Here is a 21,177-nt window from a genome sequence, read left to right on the forward strand (position 1 = left end):
TGTCCAGCCTCGGCTCGGGTCTGCTCCAGGCTCCTTCCCTTTCCCGACTCCCAGGTCATCGTGGCCATAATAAGTTTCCTGGAGACGATGCTTCTCATCTACCTCAGCTACAAAGTGAGTGTCTACCTGGGGTGGCACCTCGAAGGGGGTCCCCACCCCACCCTCCCCCACCTCCCCACCCTCCCCCACCTCCCCACCCTCCCCCACCACCCCACCCTCCCCCACCCTCTCCCATCTCCCCACCCGCTCTCATTTCCTCACACTTCCCAGCTTTATCCCCTGACCTCCAGGGTGGGCTCCTTGCCCTCTCCCCACCAGGCCCTACCCTCACCCCCCCACCCCCCTGATGCCCCATTTGGCCCCCAGGGAAACATCTGGGAGCAGATCTTCCGAGTGTCCTTTGTTCTGGAGATGATCAACACGCTGCCCTTCATCATCACGGTGGGTGAGCCCCGGCCACCAGGAGTGGGGGTCCTGGAGCCCCATCCCTGACCTGTCCCCTTCACAGATCTTCTGGCCGCCGCTGCGGAACCTGTTCATCCCCGTCTTTCTGAACTGCTGGCTGGCCAAGCATGCGCTGGAAAACATGATTGTAAGCTGGGGGGTGCAACTGGGACTTGGGGGGCCACCCTCAGCCTCACTGGCCCTGGAAGACACTGTGAGACATAGCCTGCCATGCCCCGGCCCTGGTGTGACCTATGGAGGACCAGGAGGCCAGGGCAGCAGAAACCGTGCCTATAAAATATCCAAGCCACGCCTCAAATGCCCTCTTTCCAGGAAGAAACTCAATCCCAGAGCTTTTCTGAACCCTGGCAATTAAATGACTGGCAGGAGGAGGGACAACGTGCAGGGTGTGACAAACCCAGGCCATGAGGACCAGGGCCACAAATGCCAGGCCACATGCAAACCAGGACCACAGACAGGTCCTGTGCTGAGCATCTGAGGAAACTGGGGCCACAGGCAGGCCCTGCTCTGAGTGGCTCTGCAAGGCCCCTGTCGTGTGAATAGTAGCAGCCCCTGCCATGGCCAGTTCCTTAGGCAACCCCTCCGCTCCAAGGCAGACCCCTTGGCTCACAGCCCCTATTCCTGCCCCAGTGATAAGGCAGCGTTACCACACTGGGTCCAAGCCTTGCACACTAACCAGCCCTCTGGCCTGAGCCTTAAGCCTCATCCCCAGGGACATAGGCAAGCTAGGGACCCATCCTGAGAGAGTACAGCAGAGGGGTGCTCTGCCCAGGTGGGCCTTATCAGAGATGCAGGTGTGGCTGGGCATAAGCTGCCCCATGGGCCTCAGCGCAGATGCAGATGTGGCTGGACCATCTGTTCTCCCCATCTTACTCTCTATTGCTCACTCTGGAGGGGTGCACAGTCCCTGCTCGCTGACAGCCGCCGCTCCCTCCACAGAACGACTTCCACCGTGCCATCCTGCGGACGCAGTCGGCCATGTTCAACCAGGTCCTCATCCTCTTCTGCACTTTGCTGTGCCTTGTTTTCACGGGGTGAGTGCCAGCTGTCGGTGCAAGTTCCCCAGGACGTTGGGAGGGCCCGAGAGGCAAGCAGAGCCGAGTGAGAGGATGCAGACGCCTGTGTCCAGGCGGTCAGGGGACAGGAAAGGCCACGGTGCCTGGGCTGCTGCTGTCAGCCCACCCAGCTGGGACTGAGGTCGGGAGACAGCTCCAAGCCCACATTCACACTCTGTGAGCAGCCCTGCAGTTTGACTCTTTCAAGGCCAGTGATCCCCAAGTCTGGCTTCCTGGTCTATGCCATTGCAATAGAGAAGGGGACTGGCCCCTAGGCCAGGGGTGTCTCCTGACTGAGGCCCAGCTGAGAGCAGGGTGTGGGGGCACCCAGAGCTGCGAAGGCGTCCACTCGCCTGAGTGTGCTCCTGTGCCCACCCGCCTGTGTCCTGGTCCTAGCCAGGCCTGGTCACCACTTCCCATCCCCAGGCAGGGATGCCAGGCAAGCACAATGCCCTGGGAGCAGGGAGAGTGCCCTGTGTTTCCCACCTCCCCTCCACCACTGCTCCTCATGACAGACACAGAGCTCAGCGGGCAGATTGGGGCATCCATGCAGATGGCATCTGGGACCTGCCAGTGACCCCAGCCCTGCCCATTAGACCTCCCATTGTTGTCTGGCTGTGCCAGGCAGAGGCCTGTATGTGGCAAGTAAGGGGCAAGGCTCTGAGATGGGGCGGGAGGACCCAATCCCATGCCCACCCTTGCCCCACCCAAGCCCACACTGATGGCACAGCCCTGCATCCCTTGCTCCCAGATAATTTTCCAGAGGCCTAGGAGAGAGTGCCGGGCAGGCAGGGAGGCTCTGGGGATTTACTGTGAACAGAGGCTGCCACATTGTGGCCAAGGAGTCAGCCGTATTGTCAGTCAGCGACCAGCCGGAGGTGGCCCAGGCAGAGCCTGGGGACAGATGGGCGGGGCTGAGGGCCTGACAACACCCAGTTGTCAGTAGGGTGGGGCTCACCTGGTGACGAGGCAAAGCTCAGTCTCATGGGCGGCGAGGGTCCCGTGGGCAGGCAGGAGCCCCAAGGGCCCATGGCCCCAGCTCCTGGGCCCCAGGCCGCCCCTCACCATCCGGGGTTGCAGGACCTGCGGCATCCAGCACCTGGAGCGGGCGGGCGAGAACCTGTCCCTCCTGACCTCCTTCTACTTCTGCATCGTCACCTTCTCCACCGTGGGCTACGGTGACGTCACGCCCAAGATCTGGCCATCACAGCTGCTGGTGGTCATCATGATCTGCGTGGCCCTCGTGGTGCTCCCACTGCAGGTGGGTCCCCTGGGCGCCGGCAGGGGCAGGGGGCTGCCAGGGCTGTGGGCACAGGGCAGGGTCACTCCCAGGAGGCCAGGCAGGCGGTGTCTGCTCCGTGGAGGCCTCCACTGAGGGTCTGCAGTGGATCTGGTGGTGCTCAGTGCAGTGGGTAGTGATGGGGTCCCACCAGCCGGCATCTTCCGTCCAGGGAGGTGGCAGAGAGGGACCTCCCAGGCCCCACGCGGAGTGCAGAGAGAGATCAGGGTGGACAGGCAGCCCAATTCCCATCCACAGCCGGGTGCAGCAGCTGCCAGGCCCATAAGGGCACGCCCCCCAGCCACCCCAGCAGCTTCTCTGCCACCACTGCTGAGGCCCACTGCCTGAGCAGAGGAGGGGGCAGGGTGGGGCCGCAGCAGGAAAGTTGGCCTAGAGAGGGCAGCTGCCCTGGGGTGTGAGTGCTCACCCCAGACTGCCTCTGACACCTCCTCCAGGCACCCCAGCCCACCCTGGAGGGTCCCTGCTATCAGGGAGACAGGAGTGGGAGAGGACCTCTGTGGGCACTGGCACGTTCTGCAGGAGCCTAGGTGGGAGAAAAAGGGCGAGGTGGTGGCCAGACCCTCAGGTGGCTGCAGGATGCCAGAGAGACGGGCAGGGAGTGCCTCCACGGAGCCTATGCTTAACCCAGGCTCGGCCCAGCTCTCTCCCTAAACGGCAGAGGGCATGGCGCAGGTGGGGGTCCAGGCCTGGCCTGGCTCTTCCCCTGGCTGCATTCCAGCCACAGCTGTAGCTCCAGCTGGACAGCCCTTGGTGTGGGCCACGTTCTCCCCATCTGCAGGTTTCCGTCCCCCTGACTCCATATGGGGAGATGCACGTCTTTCCGCCTAATTGCCGGCCACCCCACCGCCCGGTGCCACAAGCCTCCCATTTCTGGGAGCTGCCCTCTCCTCTCTGGGCTGCCCCCGGTTCTCACCCATGAACCCAGCCTCTGTTCTAGAAGAATCCCGGCCATGTGCAGTCTTCCCCATTACTTCTTGCTCTCAATTTGCTTACAGAATCTTCCGTTCACGGATAGTTTTGATTTTTTTAATTAGAGCTGGGGGGTGTCTCAGACTCTCTTTGTTGCCCAGGATAGCCTGGAACTCCTGGGCTCAAGCGATCCTCCCGCATCAGCCCCAAAATAGCTGGGATTACAGGCAGCTTGGCTTGGATTTTAACAGTCAGACTCACCAATCCTCTTACACTTTCTGTTTTCCTGTCTTGACTAAAAAGATTATTCCCTCCCTCGATCATAAACCTGGCTTCCTGTTTTCTTCTAAAAGTGTGTAGCCTGCCTCACCTGCAGGGTTTCACCCACCAGGAACCACTGCGTGGGGTGGGGGTAGAGCTGGGCTCTCCCCTCTGACGCCTGCTTCCTGACACCCCGCACCCTGTTCCTTTCCCTGCAGGTCAGGAGTGAGGGTGGGAGCCAGGCCAGGAGCACAGTGTGGTGAGGGCACTGCCTCCCACCTCGGCCCTCCTGCCCCAGTCTGTAAATCTCACCTCAAATTCTTACCATAAGCACCTCTGCAAAGACCCTTTTGCAAATGAGGTCCCATTCTGAGGTCTGGGGGACCACTTTTAGAGCCACCCTTCACACTGCTATGGGCCCCCAGCCTCTGTCCCTGGTCCTCCCCTGCCCACACTTCGCCACGTGGCCAGCACCTGCTGAGGCTGCTGTGCCCGGATGCTCTGCAGAGACCTTGGCCTCTCCAGTCTCTGAATTCCCCACAAGCCCTTCCAGAGACACCTCTGAGAGGCCCCAAGCCCAGCTGAGATCAGAGGATGGGTCAGTAGAGCCGATGCATCCCGCATCCCCCTTTCCCTGCGGGCCCACGGCCCAGCCACACACAGCTCCACCTTCAAGCGCCATCCGGCTCCTCTCCCCACTCCACACATCCCAAAGTGAAGAGGAGCCCCAGCCGACCCCAGGGTCACTTTCAAATAAAGCAGCAGCGAAGCACTCTTGTGCTTCTCAGGAGACCGCGGCGCCCACAGGTAAGGGCCAAATCAGGACGTGCAGCAGGCATGTTCCGTGTTCCTCTGCTGTATCCACAGCCTGTAGGCTGGGGCCGCCTTCCCATTCTGCTCCTGAAGCATCAGGGGCCCCCACCTCCCCTTATCTCCATCAAGAAATAAGACAAGGCCAAGCGTGAGGCTCACACCTGTAACCCCAACACTTTGGAAGGCCAAAGCGGGAGGGTCGCTTGAGCCCAGGAATTTGAGACCAGCCTGGGCAATATAGAGAGACTCCCATATTTACCAAAATATACAAAAACCAGCTGGGTGGGTATAATGGCATGCACCTGTAGTCCCAGCTACTTAGGCAGGAGAATCGCTTGAGCCCTGAGGTCGAGGCTGCAGTGAGCTGTGATCGTGCCACTGCACTCCAGCCTGTGCAACAGAGTGAGACTTTCAAAAGAGAAAAGGGCTGGGCCCAATGGCTCATGCCTGTAATCCGAGCACTTTGGAAGGCTGAGGTGGGTAGATCCCTTGAGATCAGGAGTTCAAGACCAACCTGGGCAACATGGCAAAACCCCGTCTCTATGAAAAATAGGAAAAATTCGCCAGGTGTGATGGTATCCACCTGTGTAGTCCCAGCTCCTGGGGAGGCTGAAGCAGGAGGATCACCTAAGCCTAGGAGGCAGAGGTTACAGCAAGCCGGGATCACTCCAGCCTGGGTGAGAGATGCCACCTCAAAAAAAAAAAAAAAAAAAAAAAGGTGACTCCAGGTGCACAGAGTCCTATAGTCACCAACACACCTGGACTGCTCTTCGGGGAAATTCACTGAACAGACGCACGTCATTGCAAGAACAGACTTCATCAACAGGTGTGGCCATGGTGACGGTGACCGACGCCCCAGCAGCCTGCACGTGGAGGTGTCATTGCAGCTCAGGCTGTGTCCACAGTGGGGTCCTCAGATCGGCTGCCGCCTGCCTGCCTTGTCTCCCTCCTCCCACGTGGGGCAGGCAAAGCAGGCCCTGAGTGGGACGAGTCCTAAGCAAGACGTGGGAAGGCGGGGGCTAGGGGCCAGTACACCCTCTGTCCCATCAACCCTGCCAGGCCTGGTGCTCAAACCGGGCCCACAGTGGACCTGTGCCATCCCTGGCAGGGCTGGAGGTGATCGGGACAGTGATGCCACTGACCCCACCATCTGAGGCGCTTCCTGCCTCCCCCAAATGACTCTGGAAAGACAGCTTCTCACTGGCAATGGTAACAGGGGCTGCGTTGCCCTTGCCCTTGGTCTCCACGGAGATGAATTCACCGGTGACCGCCCTTGAGGCAGAGTGACAACCCTGAGGCCCTAGCTCTCAAGTGTCCTTCCTGGAACACAGTGATGCCAGCTGGGGGTCTCCCAGAAGCATCCCTCCAGGCCCTGACCGCCAAAGCAGACAGGTGGCTTAGACAGCAGACATGTATCCTCTGCCAGCCCTGGAGGCCAGAATCAGAATTTCAGGGGCTGGCAGGGCTGGCCCTCTCTGGCTGCTTTGAGGAAGGTCGTCCCACGCCTCTCTCCAGCTTCTCGTGGTGCCACAATCCCTGGAGCTCCATGCGGTAGAAAGCCCAGCCTCCGCCCTGTCTGCACCTGGCCTCTTCTCTATACCTCTGATTGGATGTAGGGCTCACTCTAACCCAGGGGGACCTCATCTTAACTAATTACATCTACAGAGACCTATTTCCAGGTCATCATATGGCAAAGTTCTGGGCAGATGTGACCTTTAGGGGTCACTACAGAGCCGCTGGCATTAGCTCCTTTGTCTTCACGGCAGCCCTAGAGGCAAGTGCCATGCCACCATCTTGCGGGTGAGGAAGCTGAGACTCGTGGGAGGCAGGGGACACGAGCCCTGGGGTGTCTGATGGCAGAGCCCTCTGCCAGCACCATCCACGGGGAGCCTCTGTTCCAGTCGCCCTGGAATCTGGAGCACCTCCCAGCTGTGGACCTGTTCCGTGTGGCAAGGCAGTGGAGTGTCGTCACTGGAAGGAAGCAGGCACTGGATAAGAGCAACGAGATGGTCTCATTTATGTAACTGCTCATCACCATGCTGGTCCACACTGCACAGGAGCTCCCACCATTGCCCATTTCACACGTGGTCAATGGAGCCGGACACCATAACTCATGCCTGGAATCACAGCCCTTCAGGAGGCCAAGGCAGGGGGATCGTTTGGGCCAAGTTCGAGACCAGCCTGGGCAATGTAGTGAGACCCCATCTCTACAAAAAATAAAACTATCTGGGTGTGGTGCTGGCACACATGTAATCCCAGCTACTCAGGAGTCTGAGGCCAGAGGATGGCCCAAGCCCAGGAGGTCAAGGCTGCAGTGAGCTGTGATAGCACCACTGCACTCCAGCCTGGGCAACACAGTGAGACCTTGTCTCACACAGAATAATTCAATAAAATATGTGAAATGAAGGAGTGAACTTGATGCTTAGAAAAGCCAGAGACTTTCAGTCAGGCGCAGAGGCTGACGCCTGGAATCCCAGCGCTTTGGGGAGCCTTGGCAGGTGGATCACCCGAGGTCAGGTGTTCAAGACCAACCTGGCCAACATGGTGAAACCCCAACTCTACTGAAAATACAAAAATTAGCCAGGTGTGGTGGTGCACACCTGTAATCCCAGCTGTTCGGGAGGCTGAGGTAGGAGAATCGCTTGAACATGGGAGGCGGAAGCTGCAATGAGCCACTGCACTCCAGCCTGGGAGACTGCATCTCAAAACAGAAAAGCCAGAAGCCATCCCCTCCAGGCAAGCCGGGTGGGTGCTGCGAGGCCTGGTGGCCTCTGTTTCGGATCTGTCCCCTTTGAGTCTGCAGATCATGAGCGGGGGCAGACAGAGTCCTCATACCCACGGCCTCCAACCACTCCCCACCTGGATGTGAGCTCCTGACTGAGGCCAGCGAGTGCCTGGAGGACTGGGGTCTGACTCCTGATTTGGCTGCTCTTACCAACAGGAGCATGATCTCTAATTCCACTGGCTGAGACTCCCCACCCTCAGTTTACTCCAGAATCTCCAGCCGCCCCTCTTCCCTTGGTCCCCACACATCCTGCCAGCTGGGCCTGCGTCCTGCTCTGTGTCATCTGGGGCTGTCAGCACCTGCAGCTTCTGTGTGGGAAAGGCCCCCCTAATGTAGATATCACCCCTGAGCAGGCCCTGCCCTTGGCCCCCAGCAGACAGTTGTGTTGGGGGCCCCAGGTGCTTCCCCAGGAGCCCTCGCTGCCCCTGGCCTGGTCACCGGCACTCACCCAACTCTTGCCCACAGTTCGAGGAGCTCGTCTACCTCTGGATGGAGCGGCAGAAGTCGGGGGGCAACTACAGTCGCCACCGCGCGCAGACAGAGAAGCACGTGGTCCTGTGCGTCAGCTCCCTCAAGATCGATCTCCTCATGGACTTCCTGAACGAGTTCTACGCCCACCCCCGGCTGCAGGTGAGGACCCCTGACCGCGGCCCCCAGAGATGCCATCTTCTTCCCAGGACTGCTTGGCAAGTCCCTAAGTCTTCTCAGCCTCAGTTTACCCCTTCTGTGAGAGTGGCAGCCCACATTTGAGTGAGGAGGGTCCTGTGGGGGCCCCTCCATTCCCTCCCACCAGATGCAAGATCACAGTGAGTGCCAGGGCCCAGAGGTGGTGAGTGAACACAGTCCTGAAGGCAGGGCCGCCCAGGATGGGCAGGGGCTGGCTCAGAGGGTCTGACCCTGCGCCTGGCCGGCAGGACTATTACGTGGTCATCCTGTGCCCCACGGAGATGGACGTTCAGGTGCGCAGAGTCCTGCAGATCCCACTGTGGTCCCAGCGGGTCATCTACCTCCAGGGCTCTGCACTCAAAGACCAGGACCTCATGCGGGCCAAGTGAGTGCTGGGGGGAAGAGGGGATGGCGCAGGGTGCCGGGGGGGGGATGGGAGGCGGAGGGGGGCAGTGCGGGGGGCAGAGGGGGCAGTGCGGGATGAAGAAGGCAGTGTGGGGGTGAAGTGGGTGGCACAGGGGCACCTTCCTGAGACAGGCCGGCTGCTCAGGGCTAGGGCATTGGCTGCCACTCTCATGGCCAAGGGTCCTGAGTTGGCCCAGTGAGCTGATTGTAGCCAGGGGTCCCAAGGGTGGGTGCCAGGGGTTCTTGGCCCAATATGAGTTAACCCAGCTAGGGGTGGACCATCTTAGGTGGACCATTCAGGGTGGACCCTCCAAAGTGGACTATCTCGGCACCTTCCTGAGACAGGTCAGCTGCTCAGAGCTGGGGCATCAACCATCACTCTCATGGCCAGTGAAAGCCATGAGAACAGTGTAGACCATTCCCAGGGTGGATCTTTTGAAGTGAACCATCCAACATGGACTGTCTGGGGTGAACCATCCAGGGTGGATCATCTGGGGGTGAACTGTCTGGGGTGAATTGTCGAGTAGACCCTCTGGGGTGGACAGTCTGGGGTGGACTCTCTGGGGTGGACAGTCTGGTGTAGACAGTCTGGGGTAGACAGTCTGGGGTGGCCAGTCTGGGGTGGACTCTCTAGGGTGGACAGTCTCAGGTGGACTCTCTGGGGTGGACTAGGGTGGACTTTGGGGTGGACAGTCTGGGATGGACAGTCTGGGATGGACAGTCTGGGGTGGACTGTCTGGGGTGGATTGGGGTGGACTTTCTGGGGTGGACAGACTGGAGTGGACTCTGGGGTGGACAGTCTGGGGTGGACTCTCTGGGGTGGACAGTCTGGTGTGGACAGCCTGGGATGGACAGACTGAGGTGGACAGTCTGGGGTGGACTTTCTGGAGTGGGATCTCTGGGGTGGACAGACTGGGGTGGACTCTCTGGGGTGGACAGTCTGGGGTGGACCACCCAGGGCATCTTGCAGCTTCTCTGGCTCAGGTTCCAAGCCCAGATGAGCAGGACCCTGCAGCCAGGCCCCTTGTTCCCACCCCATACCCACTGTGGAGCAGCCCGGGCAAGCCGCCCCAGCTGAGTCTCCGTCTCCCTCTTGCAGGATGAGGGGCAGCCTGTGCAAACTCCACCCTCCTCTGCTCCAAGTCTAGGGAAATTTTTTCTTTTTTTTTTTTTCCTCAACATCTCCTTCTTAAATTTAGGGAAATTTTCTTTGTCAAGTTCTGCAGAGGCTCGAAATAGAGCAGGGGCGGGAGAGTCGGCTGCTGTGAGTCAAGGTGGGAGAATGGGGGCTGCAGAAGGAGCTTCCTTTGAAAGACAGATTGGCAGAGTGACAGGGTAACAAGAGTGTATTGTTACCTGGAACTTTCCAGAATGTGTTGGTGTACTTTCTGGGACACTCCCCGGAAACCCCTCCTGGCATCATTTTCATTCCTGGAGCCTGGATGTGTCCTTAGTGGCCCAGGGTCTCTCTCCATCACTCCCCTCCCCCTGCCGTGTCCAGAGCCCCAAGCTGGGGCCCACTGGCTATAGAATACAGTCTTTTTTGTGATCCTGTCCCCAGTACACAGGTTACTGCACCTGCTTGGGCCCAGGGAGTGGGGAGAGGGCAGGGGCATAGGCCATGACCGCCAGGCAGGGATCAGCCCAGGACTGTGGGTATGGGGCCTGGGCCCCTGCAGAGCAGGCAGTGATGCTAGTGATGAGGTGGGACTCCCTCTCCTGAGAGGAGGCGACTGTTTCTCAGATGGCATCTCAGCAGTACTGGCCAGTTTCTGCAGCTGGGCTTTGGGGAGACCATGGAGGGGCTGGAAGTGACCACCCAGGTTTCCCGACCATAGAGTGGCCAGGACTGGGAGTGAACGGGGTCTCTGCCCCTAAGTTCCTCCCTCCCTCCTGTACCCCAGCCCAGCCCTGGGTGAATAGCTAATGACAACATGTAAGTTGGGCACCCAAGAAGCCAGTGCCCAGGTCAGGTCAGCTGCCCTGGTGCCAATGTAACTGGCACACACTGGGGTCTCCACCAGGCCTTCTCCTGCCAACCCTGGACCCCCAGCCCCTGATAGCTGGGAGGGTGGACAAATCCAGGCAGCCCCTGCCAGCAGAGCCCCCTCCCAGACCTCCCAATACCCCTCCTACCTGGGCCACCTCAGGGACAAGCTGGGGATTAGCTTCAGAGAACACGGCTCGGGGGAGGAAGAGCAGGCACTGCATTAGGAAGCACCATGGGCTTCCCACTCAGGGCTGTGGCTGGGCTGGGAGAAGCTGTCAGCCAGTGTCTCCAGAACATACTGCCTGTGGCATCTACCCCCCAACCCCCACCTGCTATCAGCCTGCACAGGCTCAGGGGACAGACCCGGGTCCTGTGCCTTCTCAAGTGTCAGAGCTTGGAGTCTCCCTAGGGTGTCCAGGAGTCCTGACCCAGCTCAGAGCCTGTCAGGGAGGGGCCAGGGAGTCTAGAGAGGCCCAGGATGCCTGTGGGGGGGCACTGGGATACCTGAGCGAGGGTACAGGGATGCCTGCTGGTGGAGGGTGCACAAAGATGCCCACCAGGGGGCGCTGTGATACGGGTAGGTGGGGAGGTTACTGGGATATCCACTGAGGGGGCACACTGTGATGCCTGACCAGCAGGGAGCAGGAGCCTCCTGCCCACCCGCTGTCCTCCCCACCTGCCATCCTCCCCACCCGCCGTCCTCCCTGCCTGCCGTCCTCCCTGCCTGCCATCCTCTCCGCCTGCCATCCTCCCATCCTCCCAAAATCTTCCTGCGCACCTGCTGCACCGACCTCCTCCCAGGGGAGGCCCTCCCCTCCCCACCTCACCTCCACTCCCCCGCCCTCCCCCCAGCTGTGCTGCCCGCCTCCCCTGCTCCACCCTTGCTCAGGCCCTGGTGCATTGCAGGATGGACAATGGGGAGGCCTGCTTCATTCTCAGCAGCAGGAACGAGGTGGACCGCACAGCAGCAGTGAGTGAGGCTGAGGCCCCACCCGGGCGGGAAGGGCACCGTGGTGTGGGGAATCGGTGCCACCCAGCAACCCACAGAGGCCAGCCCTCCTGAACTGACCAACACCCACCCCACCAGGACCACCAGACCATCCTTCGTGCCTGGGCCGTGAAGGACTTCGCCCCCAACTGCCCCCTCTACGTCCAGATCCTCAAGCCTGAAAACAAGTTTCACGTCAAGTTCGCCGGTGCGTCTGGGGCAGGGCATGTGTGCACGCACTTGGGCAAGCTGTGTGGGGGGTGGGAGGTGCTGGCCTGGAGCCCCTCAAACAAGCACACCAGGAGGTGCTGGAGGGGATGGTGGACCCCTATCCTCACCAAATCCGAGAAGGGGGCTATGAGGTCTGAGCTCTTCATATAAACAGTCTTCTGCTGGGGCCCTGGGGTCAGTGAAGGCAGCATCAGAGTCAGGTGGGGACAGGAGCACCATCTGACGAGCACCTCTACGGGCAGGGCCCACACTGGGCACCCCAGGGACAAGGGGCAGGGCCCACTCGGGGTGCCTGAGGGAAAGTGGGCATGGCCCACACGGGGTGCCCAAGGGACAGGGACAGGGTCCACATGGCGTGCCCGGGACCCACCCAGCCCTGGAGGTCCTAGTTGAGCTGGAGAGAAGCATGGGAATGGTGGAAGGTCCACAGAGGCTCAGGACAAGTAACATATTGGTGTCCAGAGACTCGAGGTGGAGATGCTGGAGCTGGACAGCAGACACGTGGGGGCTCCAGGGGGGCACCAGGTGATGGTGCCTCTACACAGCCCCTTCAGGAAGCGGGCAGGTGCTGTGGGGAGGAGAGAGGCAGCAGGCTGACAAGTGAACCTAGCCTCCCCTCCTGCCCGCAGACCATGTGGTGTGTGAGGAGGAGTGCAAGTATGCCATGCTGGCGCTCAACTGCATCTGCCCGGCCACCTCCACCCTCATCACCCTGCTGGTGCACACGTCCCGCGGCCAGTGAGTGCCCCGTAACCCGCGGGACCGACCTCCATGGCCCCATCAGCTCAGGGAGACAAGGCAGGGCCTGCGTGGGGGCAGGGACGGGCTTCCCGGAGGAGGGGCTCGTGGTGGGGCACGTGGGGGGCAAAAGTCCCGCACAGGGAGGGGTCCAGCCAGGGGAAGCAGAGGGTCCGCCGGAGATCCAGCCGGGCAGGAGGGGCAGCCACGGCCGAGGGTGACAGTCCCCTGGCCCCGCTCCGGCCCACAGGGAGGGACAGGAGTCCCCGGAGCAGTGGCAGCGCATGTACGGGCGCTGCTCCGGCAACGAGGTGTACCACATCCGCATGGGCGACAGCAAGTTCTTCCGCGAGTACGAGGGCAAGAGCTTCACCTACGCGGCCTTCCACGCCCACAAGAAGTAAGGCCAGGCTGCGCCCCTAGGGCTGGCGCTCACCCGCCCAGTCAGGCAGGGGTGGCCCTGGGGCGGGGCAGCCAGTCATCCTGCCTGGCGAGGGCGGCCGCAGGGCTGGGCTCCGGGTCCACATGAAAACCTGCCACACACTCCTCCCCGAGGCTCCTTCCAGGCTCGTGGGCTGCTCCCAGCTCCCTGGTCCCCAACACTCCTGGGACAGGAGGGCTCGGCCAAGGGCCCTGTCCTCAGATGGCCCCCGGGAGGAAGACGGAGGAGCTCCGAGGGGGACTCTGGTGCTTCGCAGGCAGGGGGCGGGACAGGGCGGGCGGTGGCGGCGGTGCCTGCAGCTGTGGTGCCCCCGCCCAGGTACGGTGTGTGCCTCATCGGGCTGAAGCGGGAGGACAACAAGAGCATCCTGTTGAACCCGGGGCCGCGGCACATCCTGGCCGCCTCCGACACCTGCTTCTACATCAACATCACCAAGGAGGAGAACTCGGCCTTCATCTTCAAGCAGGAGGAGAAGCGGAAGAAGAGGGCGTTCTCGGGGCAGGGGCTGCACGAGGGTCCGGCCCGCCTGCCCGTGCACAGCATCATCGCCTCCATGGGTGAGCCAGGGCCGGTGCGCGGGGCTCCCTGGGCCTGCTCCTCCAGGGCCTGGCTGCTTCTGCGCCAGGTAGGGCGGGGTGGGGCGGGGCAGGAGACCAGGTGAAGTGGGCAGGATACCAGGAGGGGCGGGGCCATAGACCAGGTGGGGCGTGGACGGAGACCAGCTGGGGCGGGGCCAGAGACCAAACAGGCCCAGGGTGGAAGACTAGGCAGGGCGGGGCAGGAGACCAGGAGGGGCGGGGCCAGAGACCAGGTGGGGCGGGGCTAGAGACCAGGTGGGGCGGGGCTGGAGACCAGGTAGGGCGGGGCTGGAGACCAGGTGAAGTGGGGCAGAAGGCCAGGCGGGGCGGGGTCGGAGACCAGGTGGGGCGGGGGGGGCGGGGCCAAAGACCAGGCGAGGCGGGGCGGAGCCAGAGACCAGGCAGGGCCAGGGTGGGAGACCAGGAGGAGCAGGGTGGGAGACCAGGTGGGGTGGGTTGTGGTAGGAGACCAGGTGGAGTATGGCAGGACAGGGCGGGGCTGGAGACCAGAGCTAGCTCCTCTTGGTCTGTGCCTCCACCCTTGGACAAGTGGAGTCTCTCTGGGCCTGTTTTGAATCTGTCAAACAGGAGTTGTCCCAGACTTCCTGTGGCCACCTTTGCGGGCATCGCTCACTGTGTCCAAGTGGGACCGCCCACAGGACCAGTTGTCAGCTCAGCCAGAGGCCCCAGAGGGTCCCATCAGCCCAGAGGGTCTGCTTCATGTATGCCCCTCAAATAGCCTGGGGCCCTGGCATCCCAGGGCTGGGAGTTGGCTGGATGAGGCTGCTGAGGGCTTTGGTCTCTTCTCACGCCTCCAGGCTCTTCCCGGGGTGCTGTGTGCCAGGCGGGGTCAGGCTGGGTCAGGCTGCCTTTGAGCACGTGCAGGCTCGTGGCCCCGAGGGTTCCACCCATAGTAGCATTGTCCCCTCCCCAGCCAGGCCTTCCTGGGGGACAGTTAGGGAGCAAGTCAGGCCAGGAAGCCACTCAGGCTACAGACCCACAGGCCGAGTCAAGGCATTGCCACCTCTGTACAGTGGCCCAGGCAGAGGTTGACCCTATCTTCACCTGCACAGTGGGCCCTCTTCCCCTAGGTGGCTTCCAGGAAACCAGGGTACCTCGGACAACCCTCGCTACACCCACAGAGGCCCTGGGCCATACCTCAAGGTCCACAGCCCCTAACTGGCAGCCTGGGGATGGTGCAGGAGTGACTGAATCTGCTCTCACAGGCCAGGCTGCCCCACCTGGCCCTGTCCACCAGGCAGACTGACCAGCGGCACGGACCCCCAAGGCTGAGACCCCTGAGCCCAGGATCGGCCAACCCCCTCCTCAGGCAGTTGGTACTAAGGCCACTGCAGCTGTCCTGGGTGGCGCTGATATGACACCGGGGCCCCATGGGTGTTTGCTCAACATCATCACCACCCTAGAGGCTGCTGACCCCGTTGTATGGAGGAGGAAACTGAGGCACAGTGAGATTGAAGCTCCCCAGCTGAAGCACAGGAGCCAGGCCATGACGGGGTCTCTAGAGCTGACTGTTTGCCTGAGTTCTGGGAACTCACTAGCCCTGGAGGGTGGGAGTCAGGCTACGGCTGAGCACGGAGCTGTCTTCCAGGGACGGTGGCCATGGACCTGCAGGGCACAGAGCACCGGCCCACGCAGAGTGTCGGGGGTGGCGGGGGCAGCAAGCTGGCACTGCCCACGGAGAACGGCTCAGGCAGCCGGCGACCCAGCATCGCACCCGTCCTGGAGCTGGCTGACAGCTCGGCCCTGCTGCCCTGCGACCTGCTGAGTGACCAGTCAGAGGACGAGGTGACACCCTCAGACGACGAGGGGCTCTCCGTGGTGGAGTGAGTTCGGCCTTGCAGACAGCTCCATGGAGGATGGGAGGGGGGAAGGGGTGTCGGGTGGTGGCCCATGCACTGAGCTGCAACTTCTGGACAGCTCCATGGAGTCTTCAGGGGACCCGACGCAGACATCAGAGCCACAGCACTGTGGTCCCCGGGAGCACCTTGTGTGTCACTGGGATGGGGTGTGCTGAACTGTACCCTTCTCGGTTGGGGCTGGGGGTGCAGAGCTGATTGGGGTGAGGCAGCTCACTGAGGCGACGGCTGCATGTCAGGCACCTGGTAGGGCCATCCGTGGAGAGAGCCCCTTCCCACCCACCTTGCCAGCCCCACAGCAGCTCAGCCACTCTGAATCAGACCCCAGCCATCCTCGTCCACCCCAGGCCCTGGGTCTCCCCCTCAGTGCCACAGAGCACAGAGGGTCACAGCCCTCCTGGCCAGGGGTGGGTGTCCTCTGAGCAGGGTCCCTGGGCAACCCCTGGGCAAGGCAGCGTCTCAGCCTGGAAACCAGAGCCCATCCTGAGCTGTTATTCAGGCCTGGGCTTGGGGCCAAGTCCTCTTGCTTCACATGATGAGACCGGAGGCCCCAGTCTGTTCTCAGCAACTTCTGCCTCTTGGCCTCAGGCTGGACAGACAAGTGCCTTTCAGGGCCTGAGGGCCCACCATCCTCTGGCTGCCTGACTCTGCCTGGCCTTTGCCTCTGGAGTGGGGTCTATTCGCTGTAATGACAGCCCAGCTGCTGGGAAACCACACTGAGCCGTTGCATGTGTGTGTGTTGGGTGCTGCTGGGAAGGGATGGTGATCTACTGGGGACAGCAGCCTGGCTGGAAAAGCAGGGTAACAGCCCAAGGCCAGAGTGCCTGCCCCACTGGCCTGGGGTGCTGGGGCCCTCAGGGAGGCATGATGGGTGGGCAGAGCCCTGTGGGTTTCACCTGTGGCTGCAAGGCCTTGTCCAAGCTGGTGTAGGGGGTAGAAAGACCATGTAGGGCATGGGGGTGGGTGTGCAAGGGGGGTGTGTTCTGTGCGTGTCCATGTGTATGTGATGTACATTGTGTTCTTGTGTGATATATGTTGTGTGTCCGTGTGTGTGTGTGTGATGTGCATTGAGTCCATGTGTGTGCTGTCTGGGTGTGTGGTTTGTGGTATGTCACATGTAATGTGTGTGTGTGTTGGGTCTGTATGGTGTGTGGTGTGTCTTGTGTGTGGTGTGTGTTTGGATGTGTGTGGTGTGTTTGTGGTGTGCTGTGTCCTGTGGTGTGTGTGTGTGGTTTGTGTTGTCTGTGCATGTGGTATGTGTTGTGTGTCTGTGTGTTGGGTCTGTATGGTGTGTGGTGTGTCTTGCATGTGGTGTGTGTTTGGATGTGTGTGGTGTGTTTGTGGTGTGCTGTGTTGTGTGGTGTGTGTATGTGTGGTTTGTATTGTCTGCGTGTGTGGTATGTGTTGTGTGTCCGTGTGTTGTGTGTCTGGGTGTGTGGTTTGTGGTGTGTCACGTGTGGTGTGTGTGTGTTGGGTCTGTATGGTGTGTGGTATGTCTTGTGTATGGTGTGTGTTTGGATGTGTGTGGTGTGTTTGTGGTGTGCTGTGTCCTGTGGTGTGTGTGTGTGGTTTGTGCTGTCTGTGCATGTGGTATGTGTTGTGTGTCTGTGTGTTGGGTCGGTGTGGTATGTGGTGTGTCTTGCATGTGGTGTGTGTTTGGATGTGTGTGGTGTGTTTGTAGTGTGCTGTGTCATGTGGCGTGTGTGTATGTGGTGTGTGTTGTCTGTGTATGTGGTATGTGTTGTGTGTCTGTGTGTTGTGTCTGTATGGTGTGTGGTATGTCTTGTGTGTGGTGTGTGTTTGGATGTGTGTGGTGTGTTTGTGGTATGCTGTGTCGTGTGGTGTGTGTCGGGTGTGGTATGCATTGTCTGTGTGTAGTGTATATGTCGTGTGTGTTGTGCACGTGTGAATATGTCTGCATGTGTGCATTTCAGTGTGCCTGTAGGTGTTGTCTGTGCATGCGTCTCCATGTGTGTACATGTGTGAATATCTCCACTGTGTGTGTCGGGTGGAGTCTCACCCCAGACCCTCAGGGAAGGATAGGCCCAGGGCACAGCCCACCTCCTGCCCCGCCCCACCTCTGCCCCACCCCACCTCTGCCCCGCCCCACCTCTGCCCCGCCCCACCTCTGCCCCACCCCAAAGTAGCCAAGGGCTAACCATTGGGGGGGTCCTGGACTGACCAGATGAGGGGTGAGCCCTGTGGCCAGCCCCTCCCATAGCTGGGTGAGGGCAGCAGCAGTGAGGGCCCTTCTCACCCCACTGTCTCCTCCAGTCCTCTAAGGCCCTGGTAGGGCCAAGTCATAGCTTCCCCAACCCTGGCCTTGCAGCCACTGCTGACCCATCAGGCAGGCCTGGGTCCTTAAAACTTGGCACCTGCATGGGTGCCCTGGGCACTGCCCTGTGGGACACACTGTATCCTGGGTGCCAAGGCTGGACAGGCCCCACAACACGGTGGCCACAGGCTCAGCTGGAGGAACGTTTCCTGATGCCCAGGTGGTTGAGGACAGACCAGGCCACCGTGCCCCTGAGCAGTGTGGCTGTGGGTTGAGTGGGTGCCTTTGAATCCCCCAGCTCAAGGGGGGCCCCAGAGCTGACCCAGCCACCTCCGCACAGTTGTGCTGAGGGCTCCTGTCTCCTCCCCAGGTATGTGAAGGGTTACCCTCCCAACTCACCCTACATTGGCAGCTCCCCAACCCTGTGCCACCTCCTGCCTGTGAAAGCCCCCTTCTGCTGTCTGCGGCTGGACAAGGTAAGGCTGGCTGCTCTGCCGCACTCTGCAGCCCCAGACGCCAGCACCAGGCTGTGCACACCTGCCCTGATTTCTCTTTGGTCGTTTTACATTTCAATATTGTTGCAAACTTCTAGCAAAGCTGAACGAATACTACAAGGGAACTGTGCAGACCCTTCCCTGAGTCAGCAGACGGTCTCTTCCTGTCCCTTTTGCACTCTCCCAGCTGCTATGTTAGGGGCATCTGTCTTCTTAACTTTTTGGTTGTTATTGTTACTATTATTTGAGATGGGTTTCACTCCCGTTGTGCAGGCTGGAGTGCAGTGGCACAATCTCGGCTCACCAAAACCTTCACCTCCCGGGTTCAAAAAATTCTGCCTCAGCCTCCCGAGTAGCTGGGACTACAGGCACGCACCACCATGCCCAGCTAATTTTTGTATTTTTAAGAGATGGGGTTTCATCACATTGGCCAGGCTTGTCTCAATCTCTTGACCTCGAGATCCGCCCGCCTCAGCCTCCCAAAGTGCTGTGATTACAGGCGTGAGCCACTGTGCCCAGCCACATCTGGCTAATTTTTGTATTTTTAGTAAAGACAGGGTTTCACCATGTTGGCCAGGCTGGTCTTGAACTCCTGACTTCAGGTCCTCCACCTGCCTCAGCCTCCCATTCCTGACCTCAGGTGATTCACTTGCCTCAGCCTCCCACAGTGCTAGGATTACAGGTGTGAGCTCCCATGCCCGGCCTTCTGAACCATTTTGAATAGGTTGGAGCCACCGCTCCCCTTTCCCCTAATACATCCATATGCGTTTCTGAAGATCAAGGACCATCCTGTAACCACAGTTCAGTCCTCAGGACAGGGGGCCCAGGCCAGCATCAGTGTCTGATCCACAGTCCAAGTTCCGATTGTGCCAAGAGCCCCAACGGCCTTCCTTGTCCTTCGTGGTAGCGTTATCTCTGCTGGGAGCCTGGCCCGCTGTGTTTTATCGTTCCTTTCTCATTGCTCTCCCTCAATCTGGAATGTTCCCTGCAGAGGATGGACCACTGACCTGGTGGTGGGTGGGTTTGCCGACATTTCCTGGTGGTGGGACGCTGCCTGCATGTGGGGCCGGCCCTCCCTGGAAGCTCGGGGGGTCAATTGTCAGGTCACTGGTGATGTTAACTTGGATCTCATGGGAAGGCGGGGTTTCCCCACTGTGAAAGTTACTGTTTTCTTCTGGAGTTAGCAGCTCCTCTGGGGGGACATGTTGAGATCAGGAAAACAAACCACTGGGCATGAGGCTTCAGCATCAGTCACTGGGCTTTTTTAGTATTTGTTGTTGTAGTTTTTGAGATGGGGTCTCACTCTGTCATCCAGGCCAGATTGCAGTGGTGGGATCACAGCTCACTACAACCTTCACCTCCCAGGCTCAGGGGGGTCCTCCCACCTCAGCCTCCCAGGTGGCTGGGACCACAGGCACACACCACCACACCTGGCTAATTTATTTATTTTTATTTTAGTAGAGATGGGGTCTCCCTATGTGGTCTGGGCTGGTCTCAAACTCCTGGACTCAAGTGATCCTCCCACCTCGGCCTCCCAAAGTGCTGGGGTTACAGGCGTGAGCCACCATGCCAGCCATCATTGATGGTTTCCAGTTCCAGAATCTCTCTCCAGCTGTGAATTAGTACTCGGCCATGAAGGGGTCCCCCCACCCCATGTGTGTGTCTTTTACAGCCTGTGGGCTCCGGCTGACTCTGTGGGTGGTAATCTGTCACTGACCCTTGCAATGGCATCATCCCTGACAGGTCATTATTGATTCTGATGCTCGGACCCCCGGGTTCACTGAGCAGGGTGGGGGCCTTTGAGTGGTTTCTGGGTGCTTCTGACGTAACCCCCTCACCCTCTGAGCTTGTCTGTGTTTCCAACCTGAGATGTTCCAGCCTCCTTCTGGCCTTCCCCTGCTCCAGTTCTGGAATCAAACGTTTCTCCAAGGAACGCTGATTCCTTTTAGAGGAAAATGATGATTAGAAACCAAAATCTGGGCACGTGGTGTGCTCGCTGCTGCTGGGGCATCCCTGCTCTGAGCCCTTAGTGAACAAAACAAGAAAACGTGCACATGTACACACATGACGTGTATCTATGCTCACGCCTAGCCCTCTAGCTACATGCCGAAACCACACGTTCACATGGACCCCGCTCTTTCCACCCCGATATGACTGCTCTGTGCCACCTGTGGGCACAGCTGTGCTGTCTGGCAGTGCCTGCAACTCCCACCAGGCGCATATAGGCCATGAAAGGGTTGTGGGCTGAGAGGCTGATGTTTGGGTGTTTGCGGGGATTGTTTGGTGAGGGGTCTGGGAGGGCCCCAGTGGCCACAGCAGGAGCCAGCCCGGACTCCAGCATCTGCCCCCAGGGCTGCAAGCACAACAGCTATGAAGATGCCAAGGCCTACGGGTTCAAGAACAAGCTGATAATTGTGTCAGCAGAGACGGCCGGCAATGGGCTGTACAACTTCATTGTGCCGCTGCGGGCCTACTACAGGTCCCGCAAGGAGCTGAACCCCATCGTCCTGCTGCTGGACAACAAGTGAGACTCCTGGGGCTCAGCCCACCCTGCCCACCCGGGCCCTCAGACCTGCAGCCAGCAGCTTCCCCCACCAGGCCCACCCTCACCTTCACAGAGGGAATGGGAACATGGGGACTCTGGCCTGGTCCTCTCAGCTTTCCTACTACTAAAAAGTGGGGCTCTCCTCCCTGCTCCCCGCTCCTCCTGCTCCCAGCTCCTCCCATTCATAGCTCTTCCCCACTCCCACTTCTTTGGTTCTCAGCTCCTCCCTACTCCCAGCTCCTCCCCACTCCCACTTCTCTAGCTCTCAGCTCCTCTGGCTTTCAGCTCCTCCCCACTCCGACCTCCTCTGGCTCTTGGCTCTTTCCCACTCCCAGCCCCTCTGGCTCTCAGCTCCTCCCT

General features: G+C 60.2%; 2 protein-coding genes across 11 annotated transcripts in view; both read left to right on the plus strand.

Moving 5' to 3' along the window:
• KCNT1 (potassium sodium-activated channel subfamily T member 1) overlaps positions 1-21,177 on the plus strand; it is an 81,525-nt gene that overhangs the window by 46,298 nt on the left and 14,050 nt on the right. For 9 of the 10 annotated variants that reach the window (XM_054237959.2, XM_035262549.3, XM_035262534.3 and 6 more), the window contains 15 exons: positions 55-114; positions 367-441; positions 509-592; positions 1,405-1,499; positions 2,601-2,781; positions 8,054-8,218; positions 8,503-8,639; positions 11,556-11,619; positions 11,737-11,845; positions 12,498-12,606; positions 12,857-13,006; positions 13,367-13,605; positions 15,236-15,470; positions 18,149-18,254; positions 20,624-20,796. In XM_054237959.2, the coding sequence (XP_054093934.1) occupies positions 55-114; positions 367-441; positions 509-592; positions 1,405-1,499; positions 2,601-2,781; positions 8,054-8,218; positions 8,503-8,639; positions 11,556-11,619; positions 11,737-11,845; positions 12,498-12,606; positions 12,857-13,006; positions 13,367-13,605; positions 15,236-15,470; positions 18,149-18,254; positions 20,624-20,796 (1,982 nt within the window). Of the gene's footprint in view, positions 1-54; positions 115-366; positions 442-508; positions 593-1,359; positions 1,500-2,600; positions 2,782-8,053; positions 8,219-8,502; positions 8,640-11,555; positions 11,620-11,736; positions 11,846-12,497; positions 12,607-12,856; positions 13,007-13,366; positions 13,606-15,235; positions 15,471-18,148; positions 18,255-20,623; positions 20,797-21,177 lie in introns of those variants that run through there. The other variant, XM_035262555.3, reaches the window with a different exon arrangement.
• Positions 16,412-17,298, plus strand: LOC144576983 (uncharacterized). Its single transcript, XM_078331460.1, has one exon. It carries the CDS (start codon positions 16,510-16,512, stop codon positions 17,182-17,184), a length of 675 nt encoding a protein of 224 aa, XP_078187586.1. The 5' UTR covers positions 16,412-16,509; the 3' UTR covers positions 17,185-17,298.

Source organism: Callithrix jacchus, chromosome 1 (assembly GCF_049354715.1).
Source record: "Callithrix jacchus isolate 240 chromosome 1, calJac240_pri, whole genome shotgun sequence".
Taxonomy (NCBI): Eukaryota; Metazoa; Chordata; class Mammalia; order Primates; family Cebidae; genus Callithrix; species Callithrix jacchus.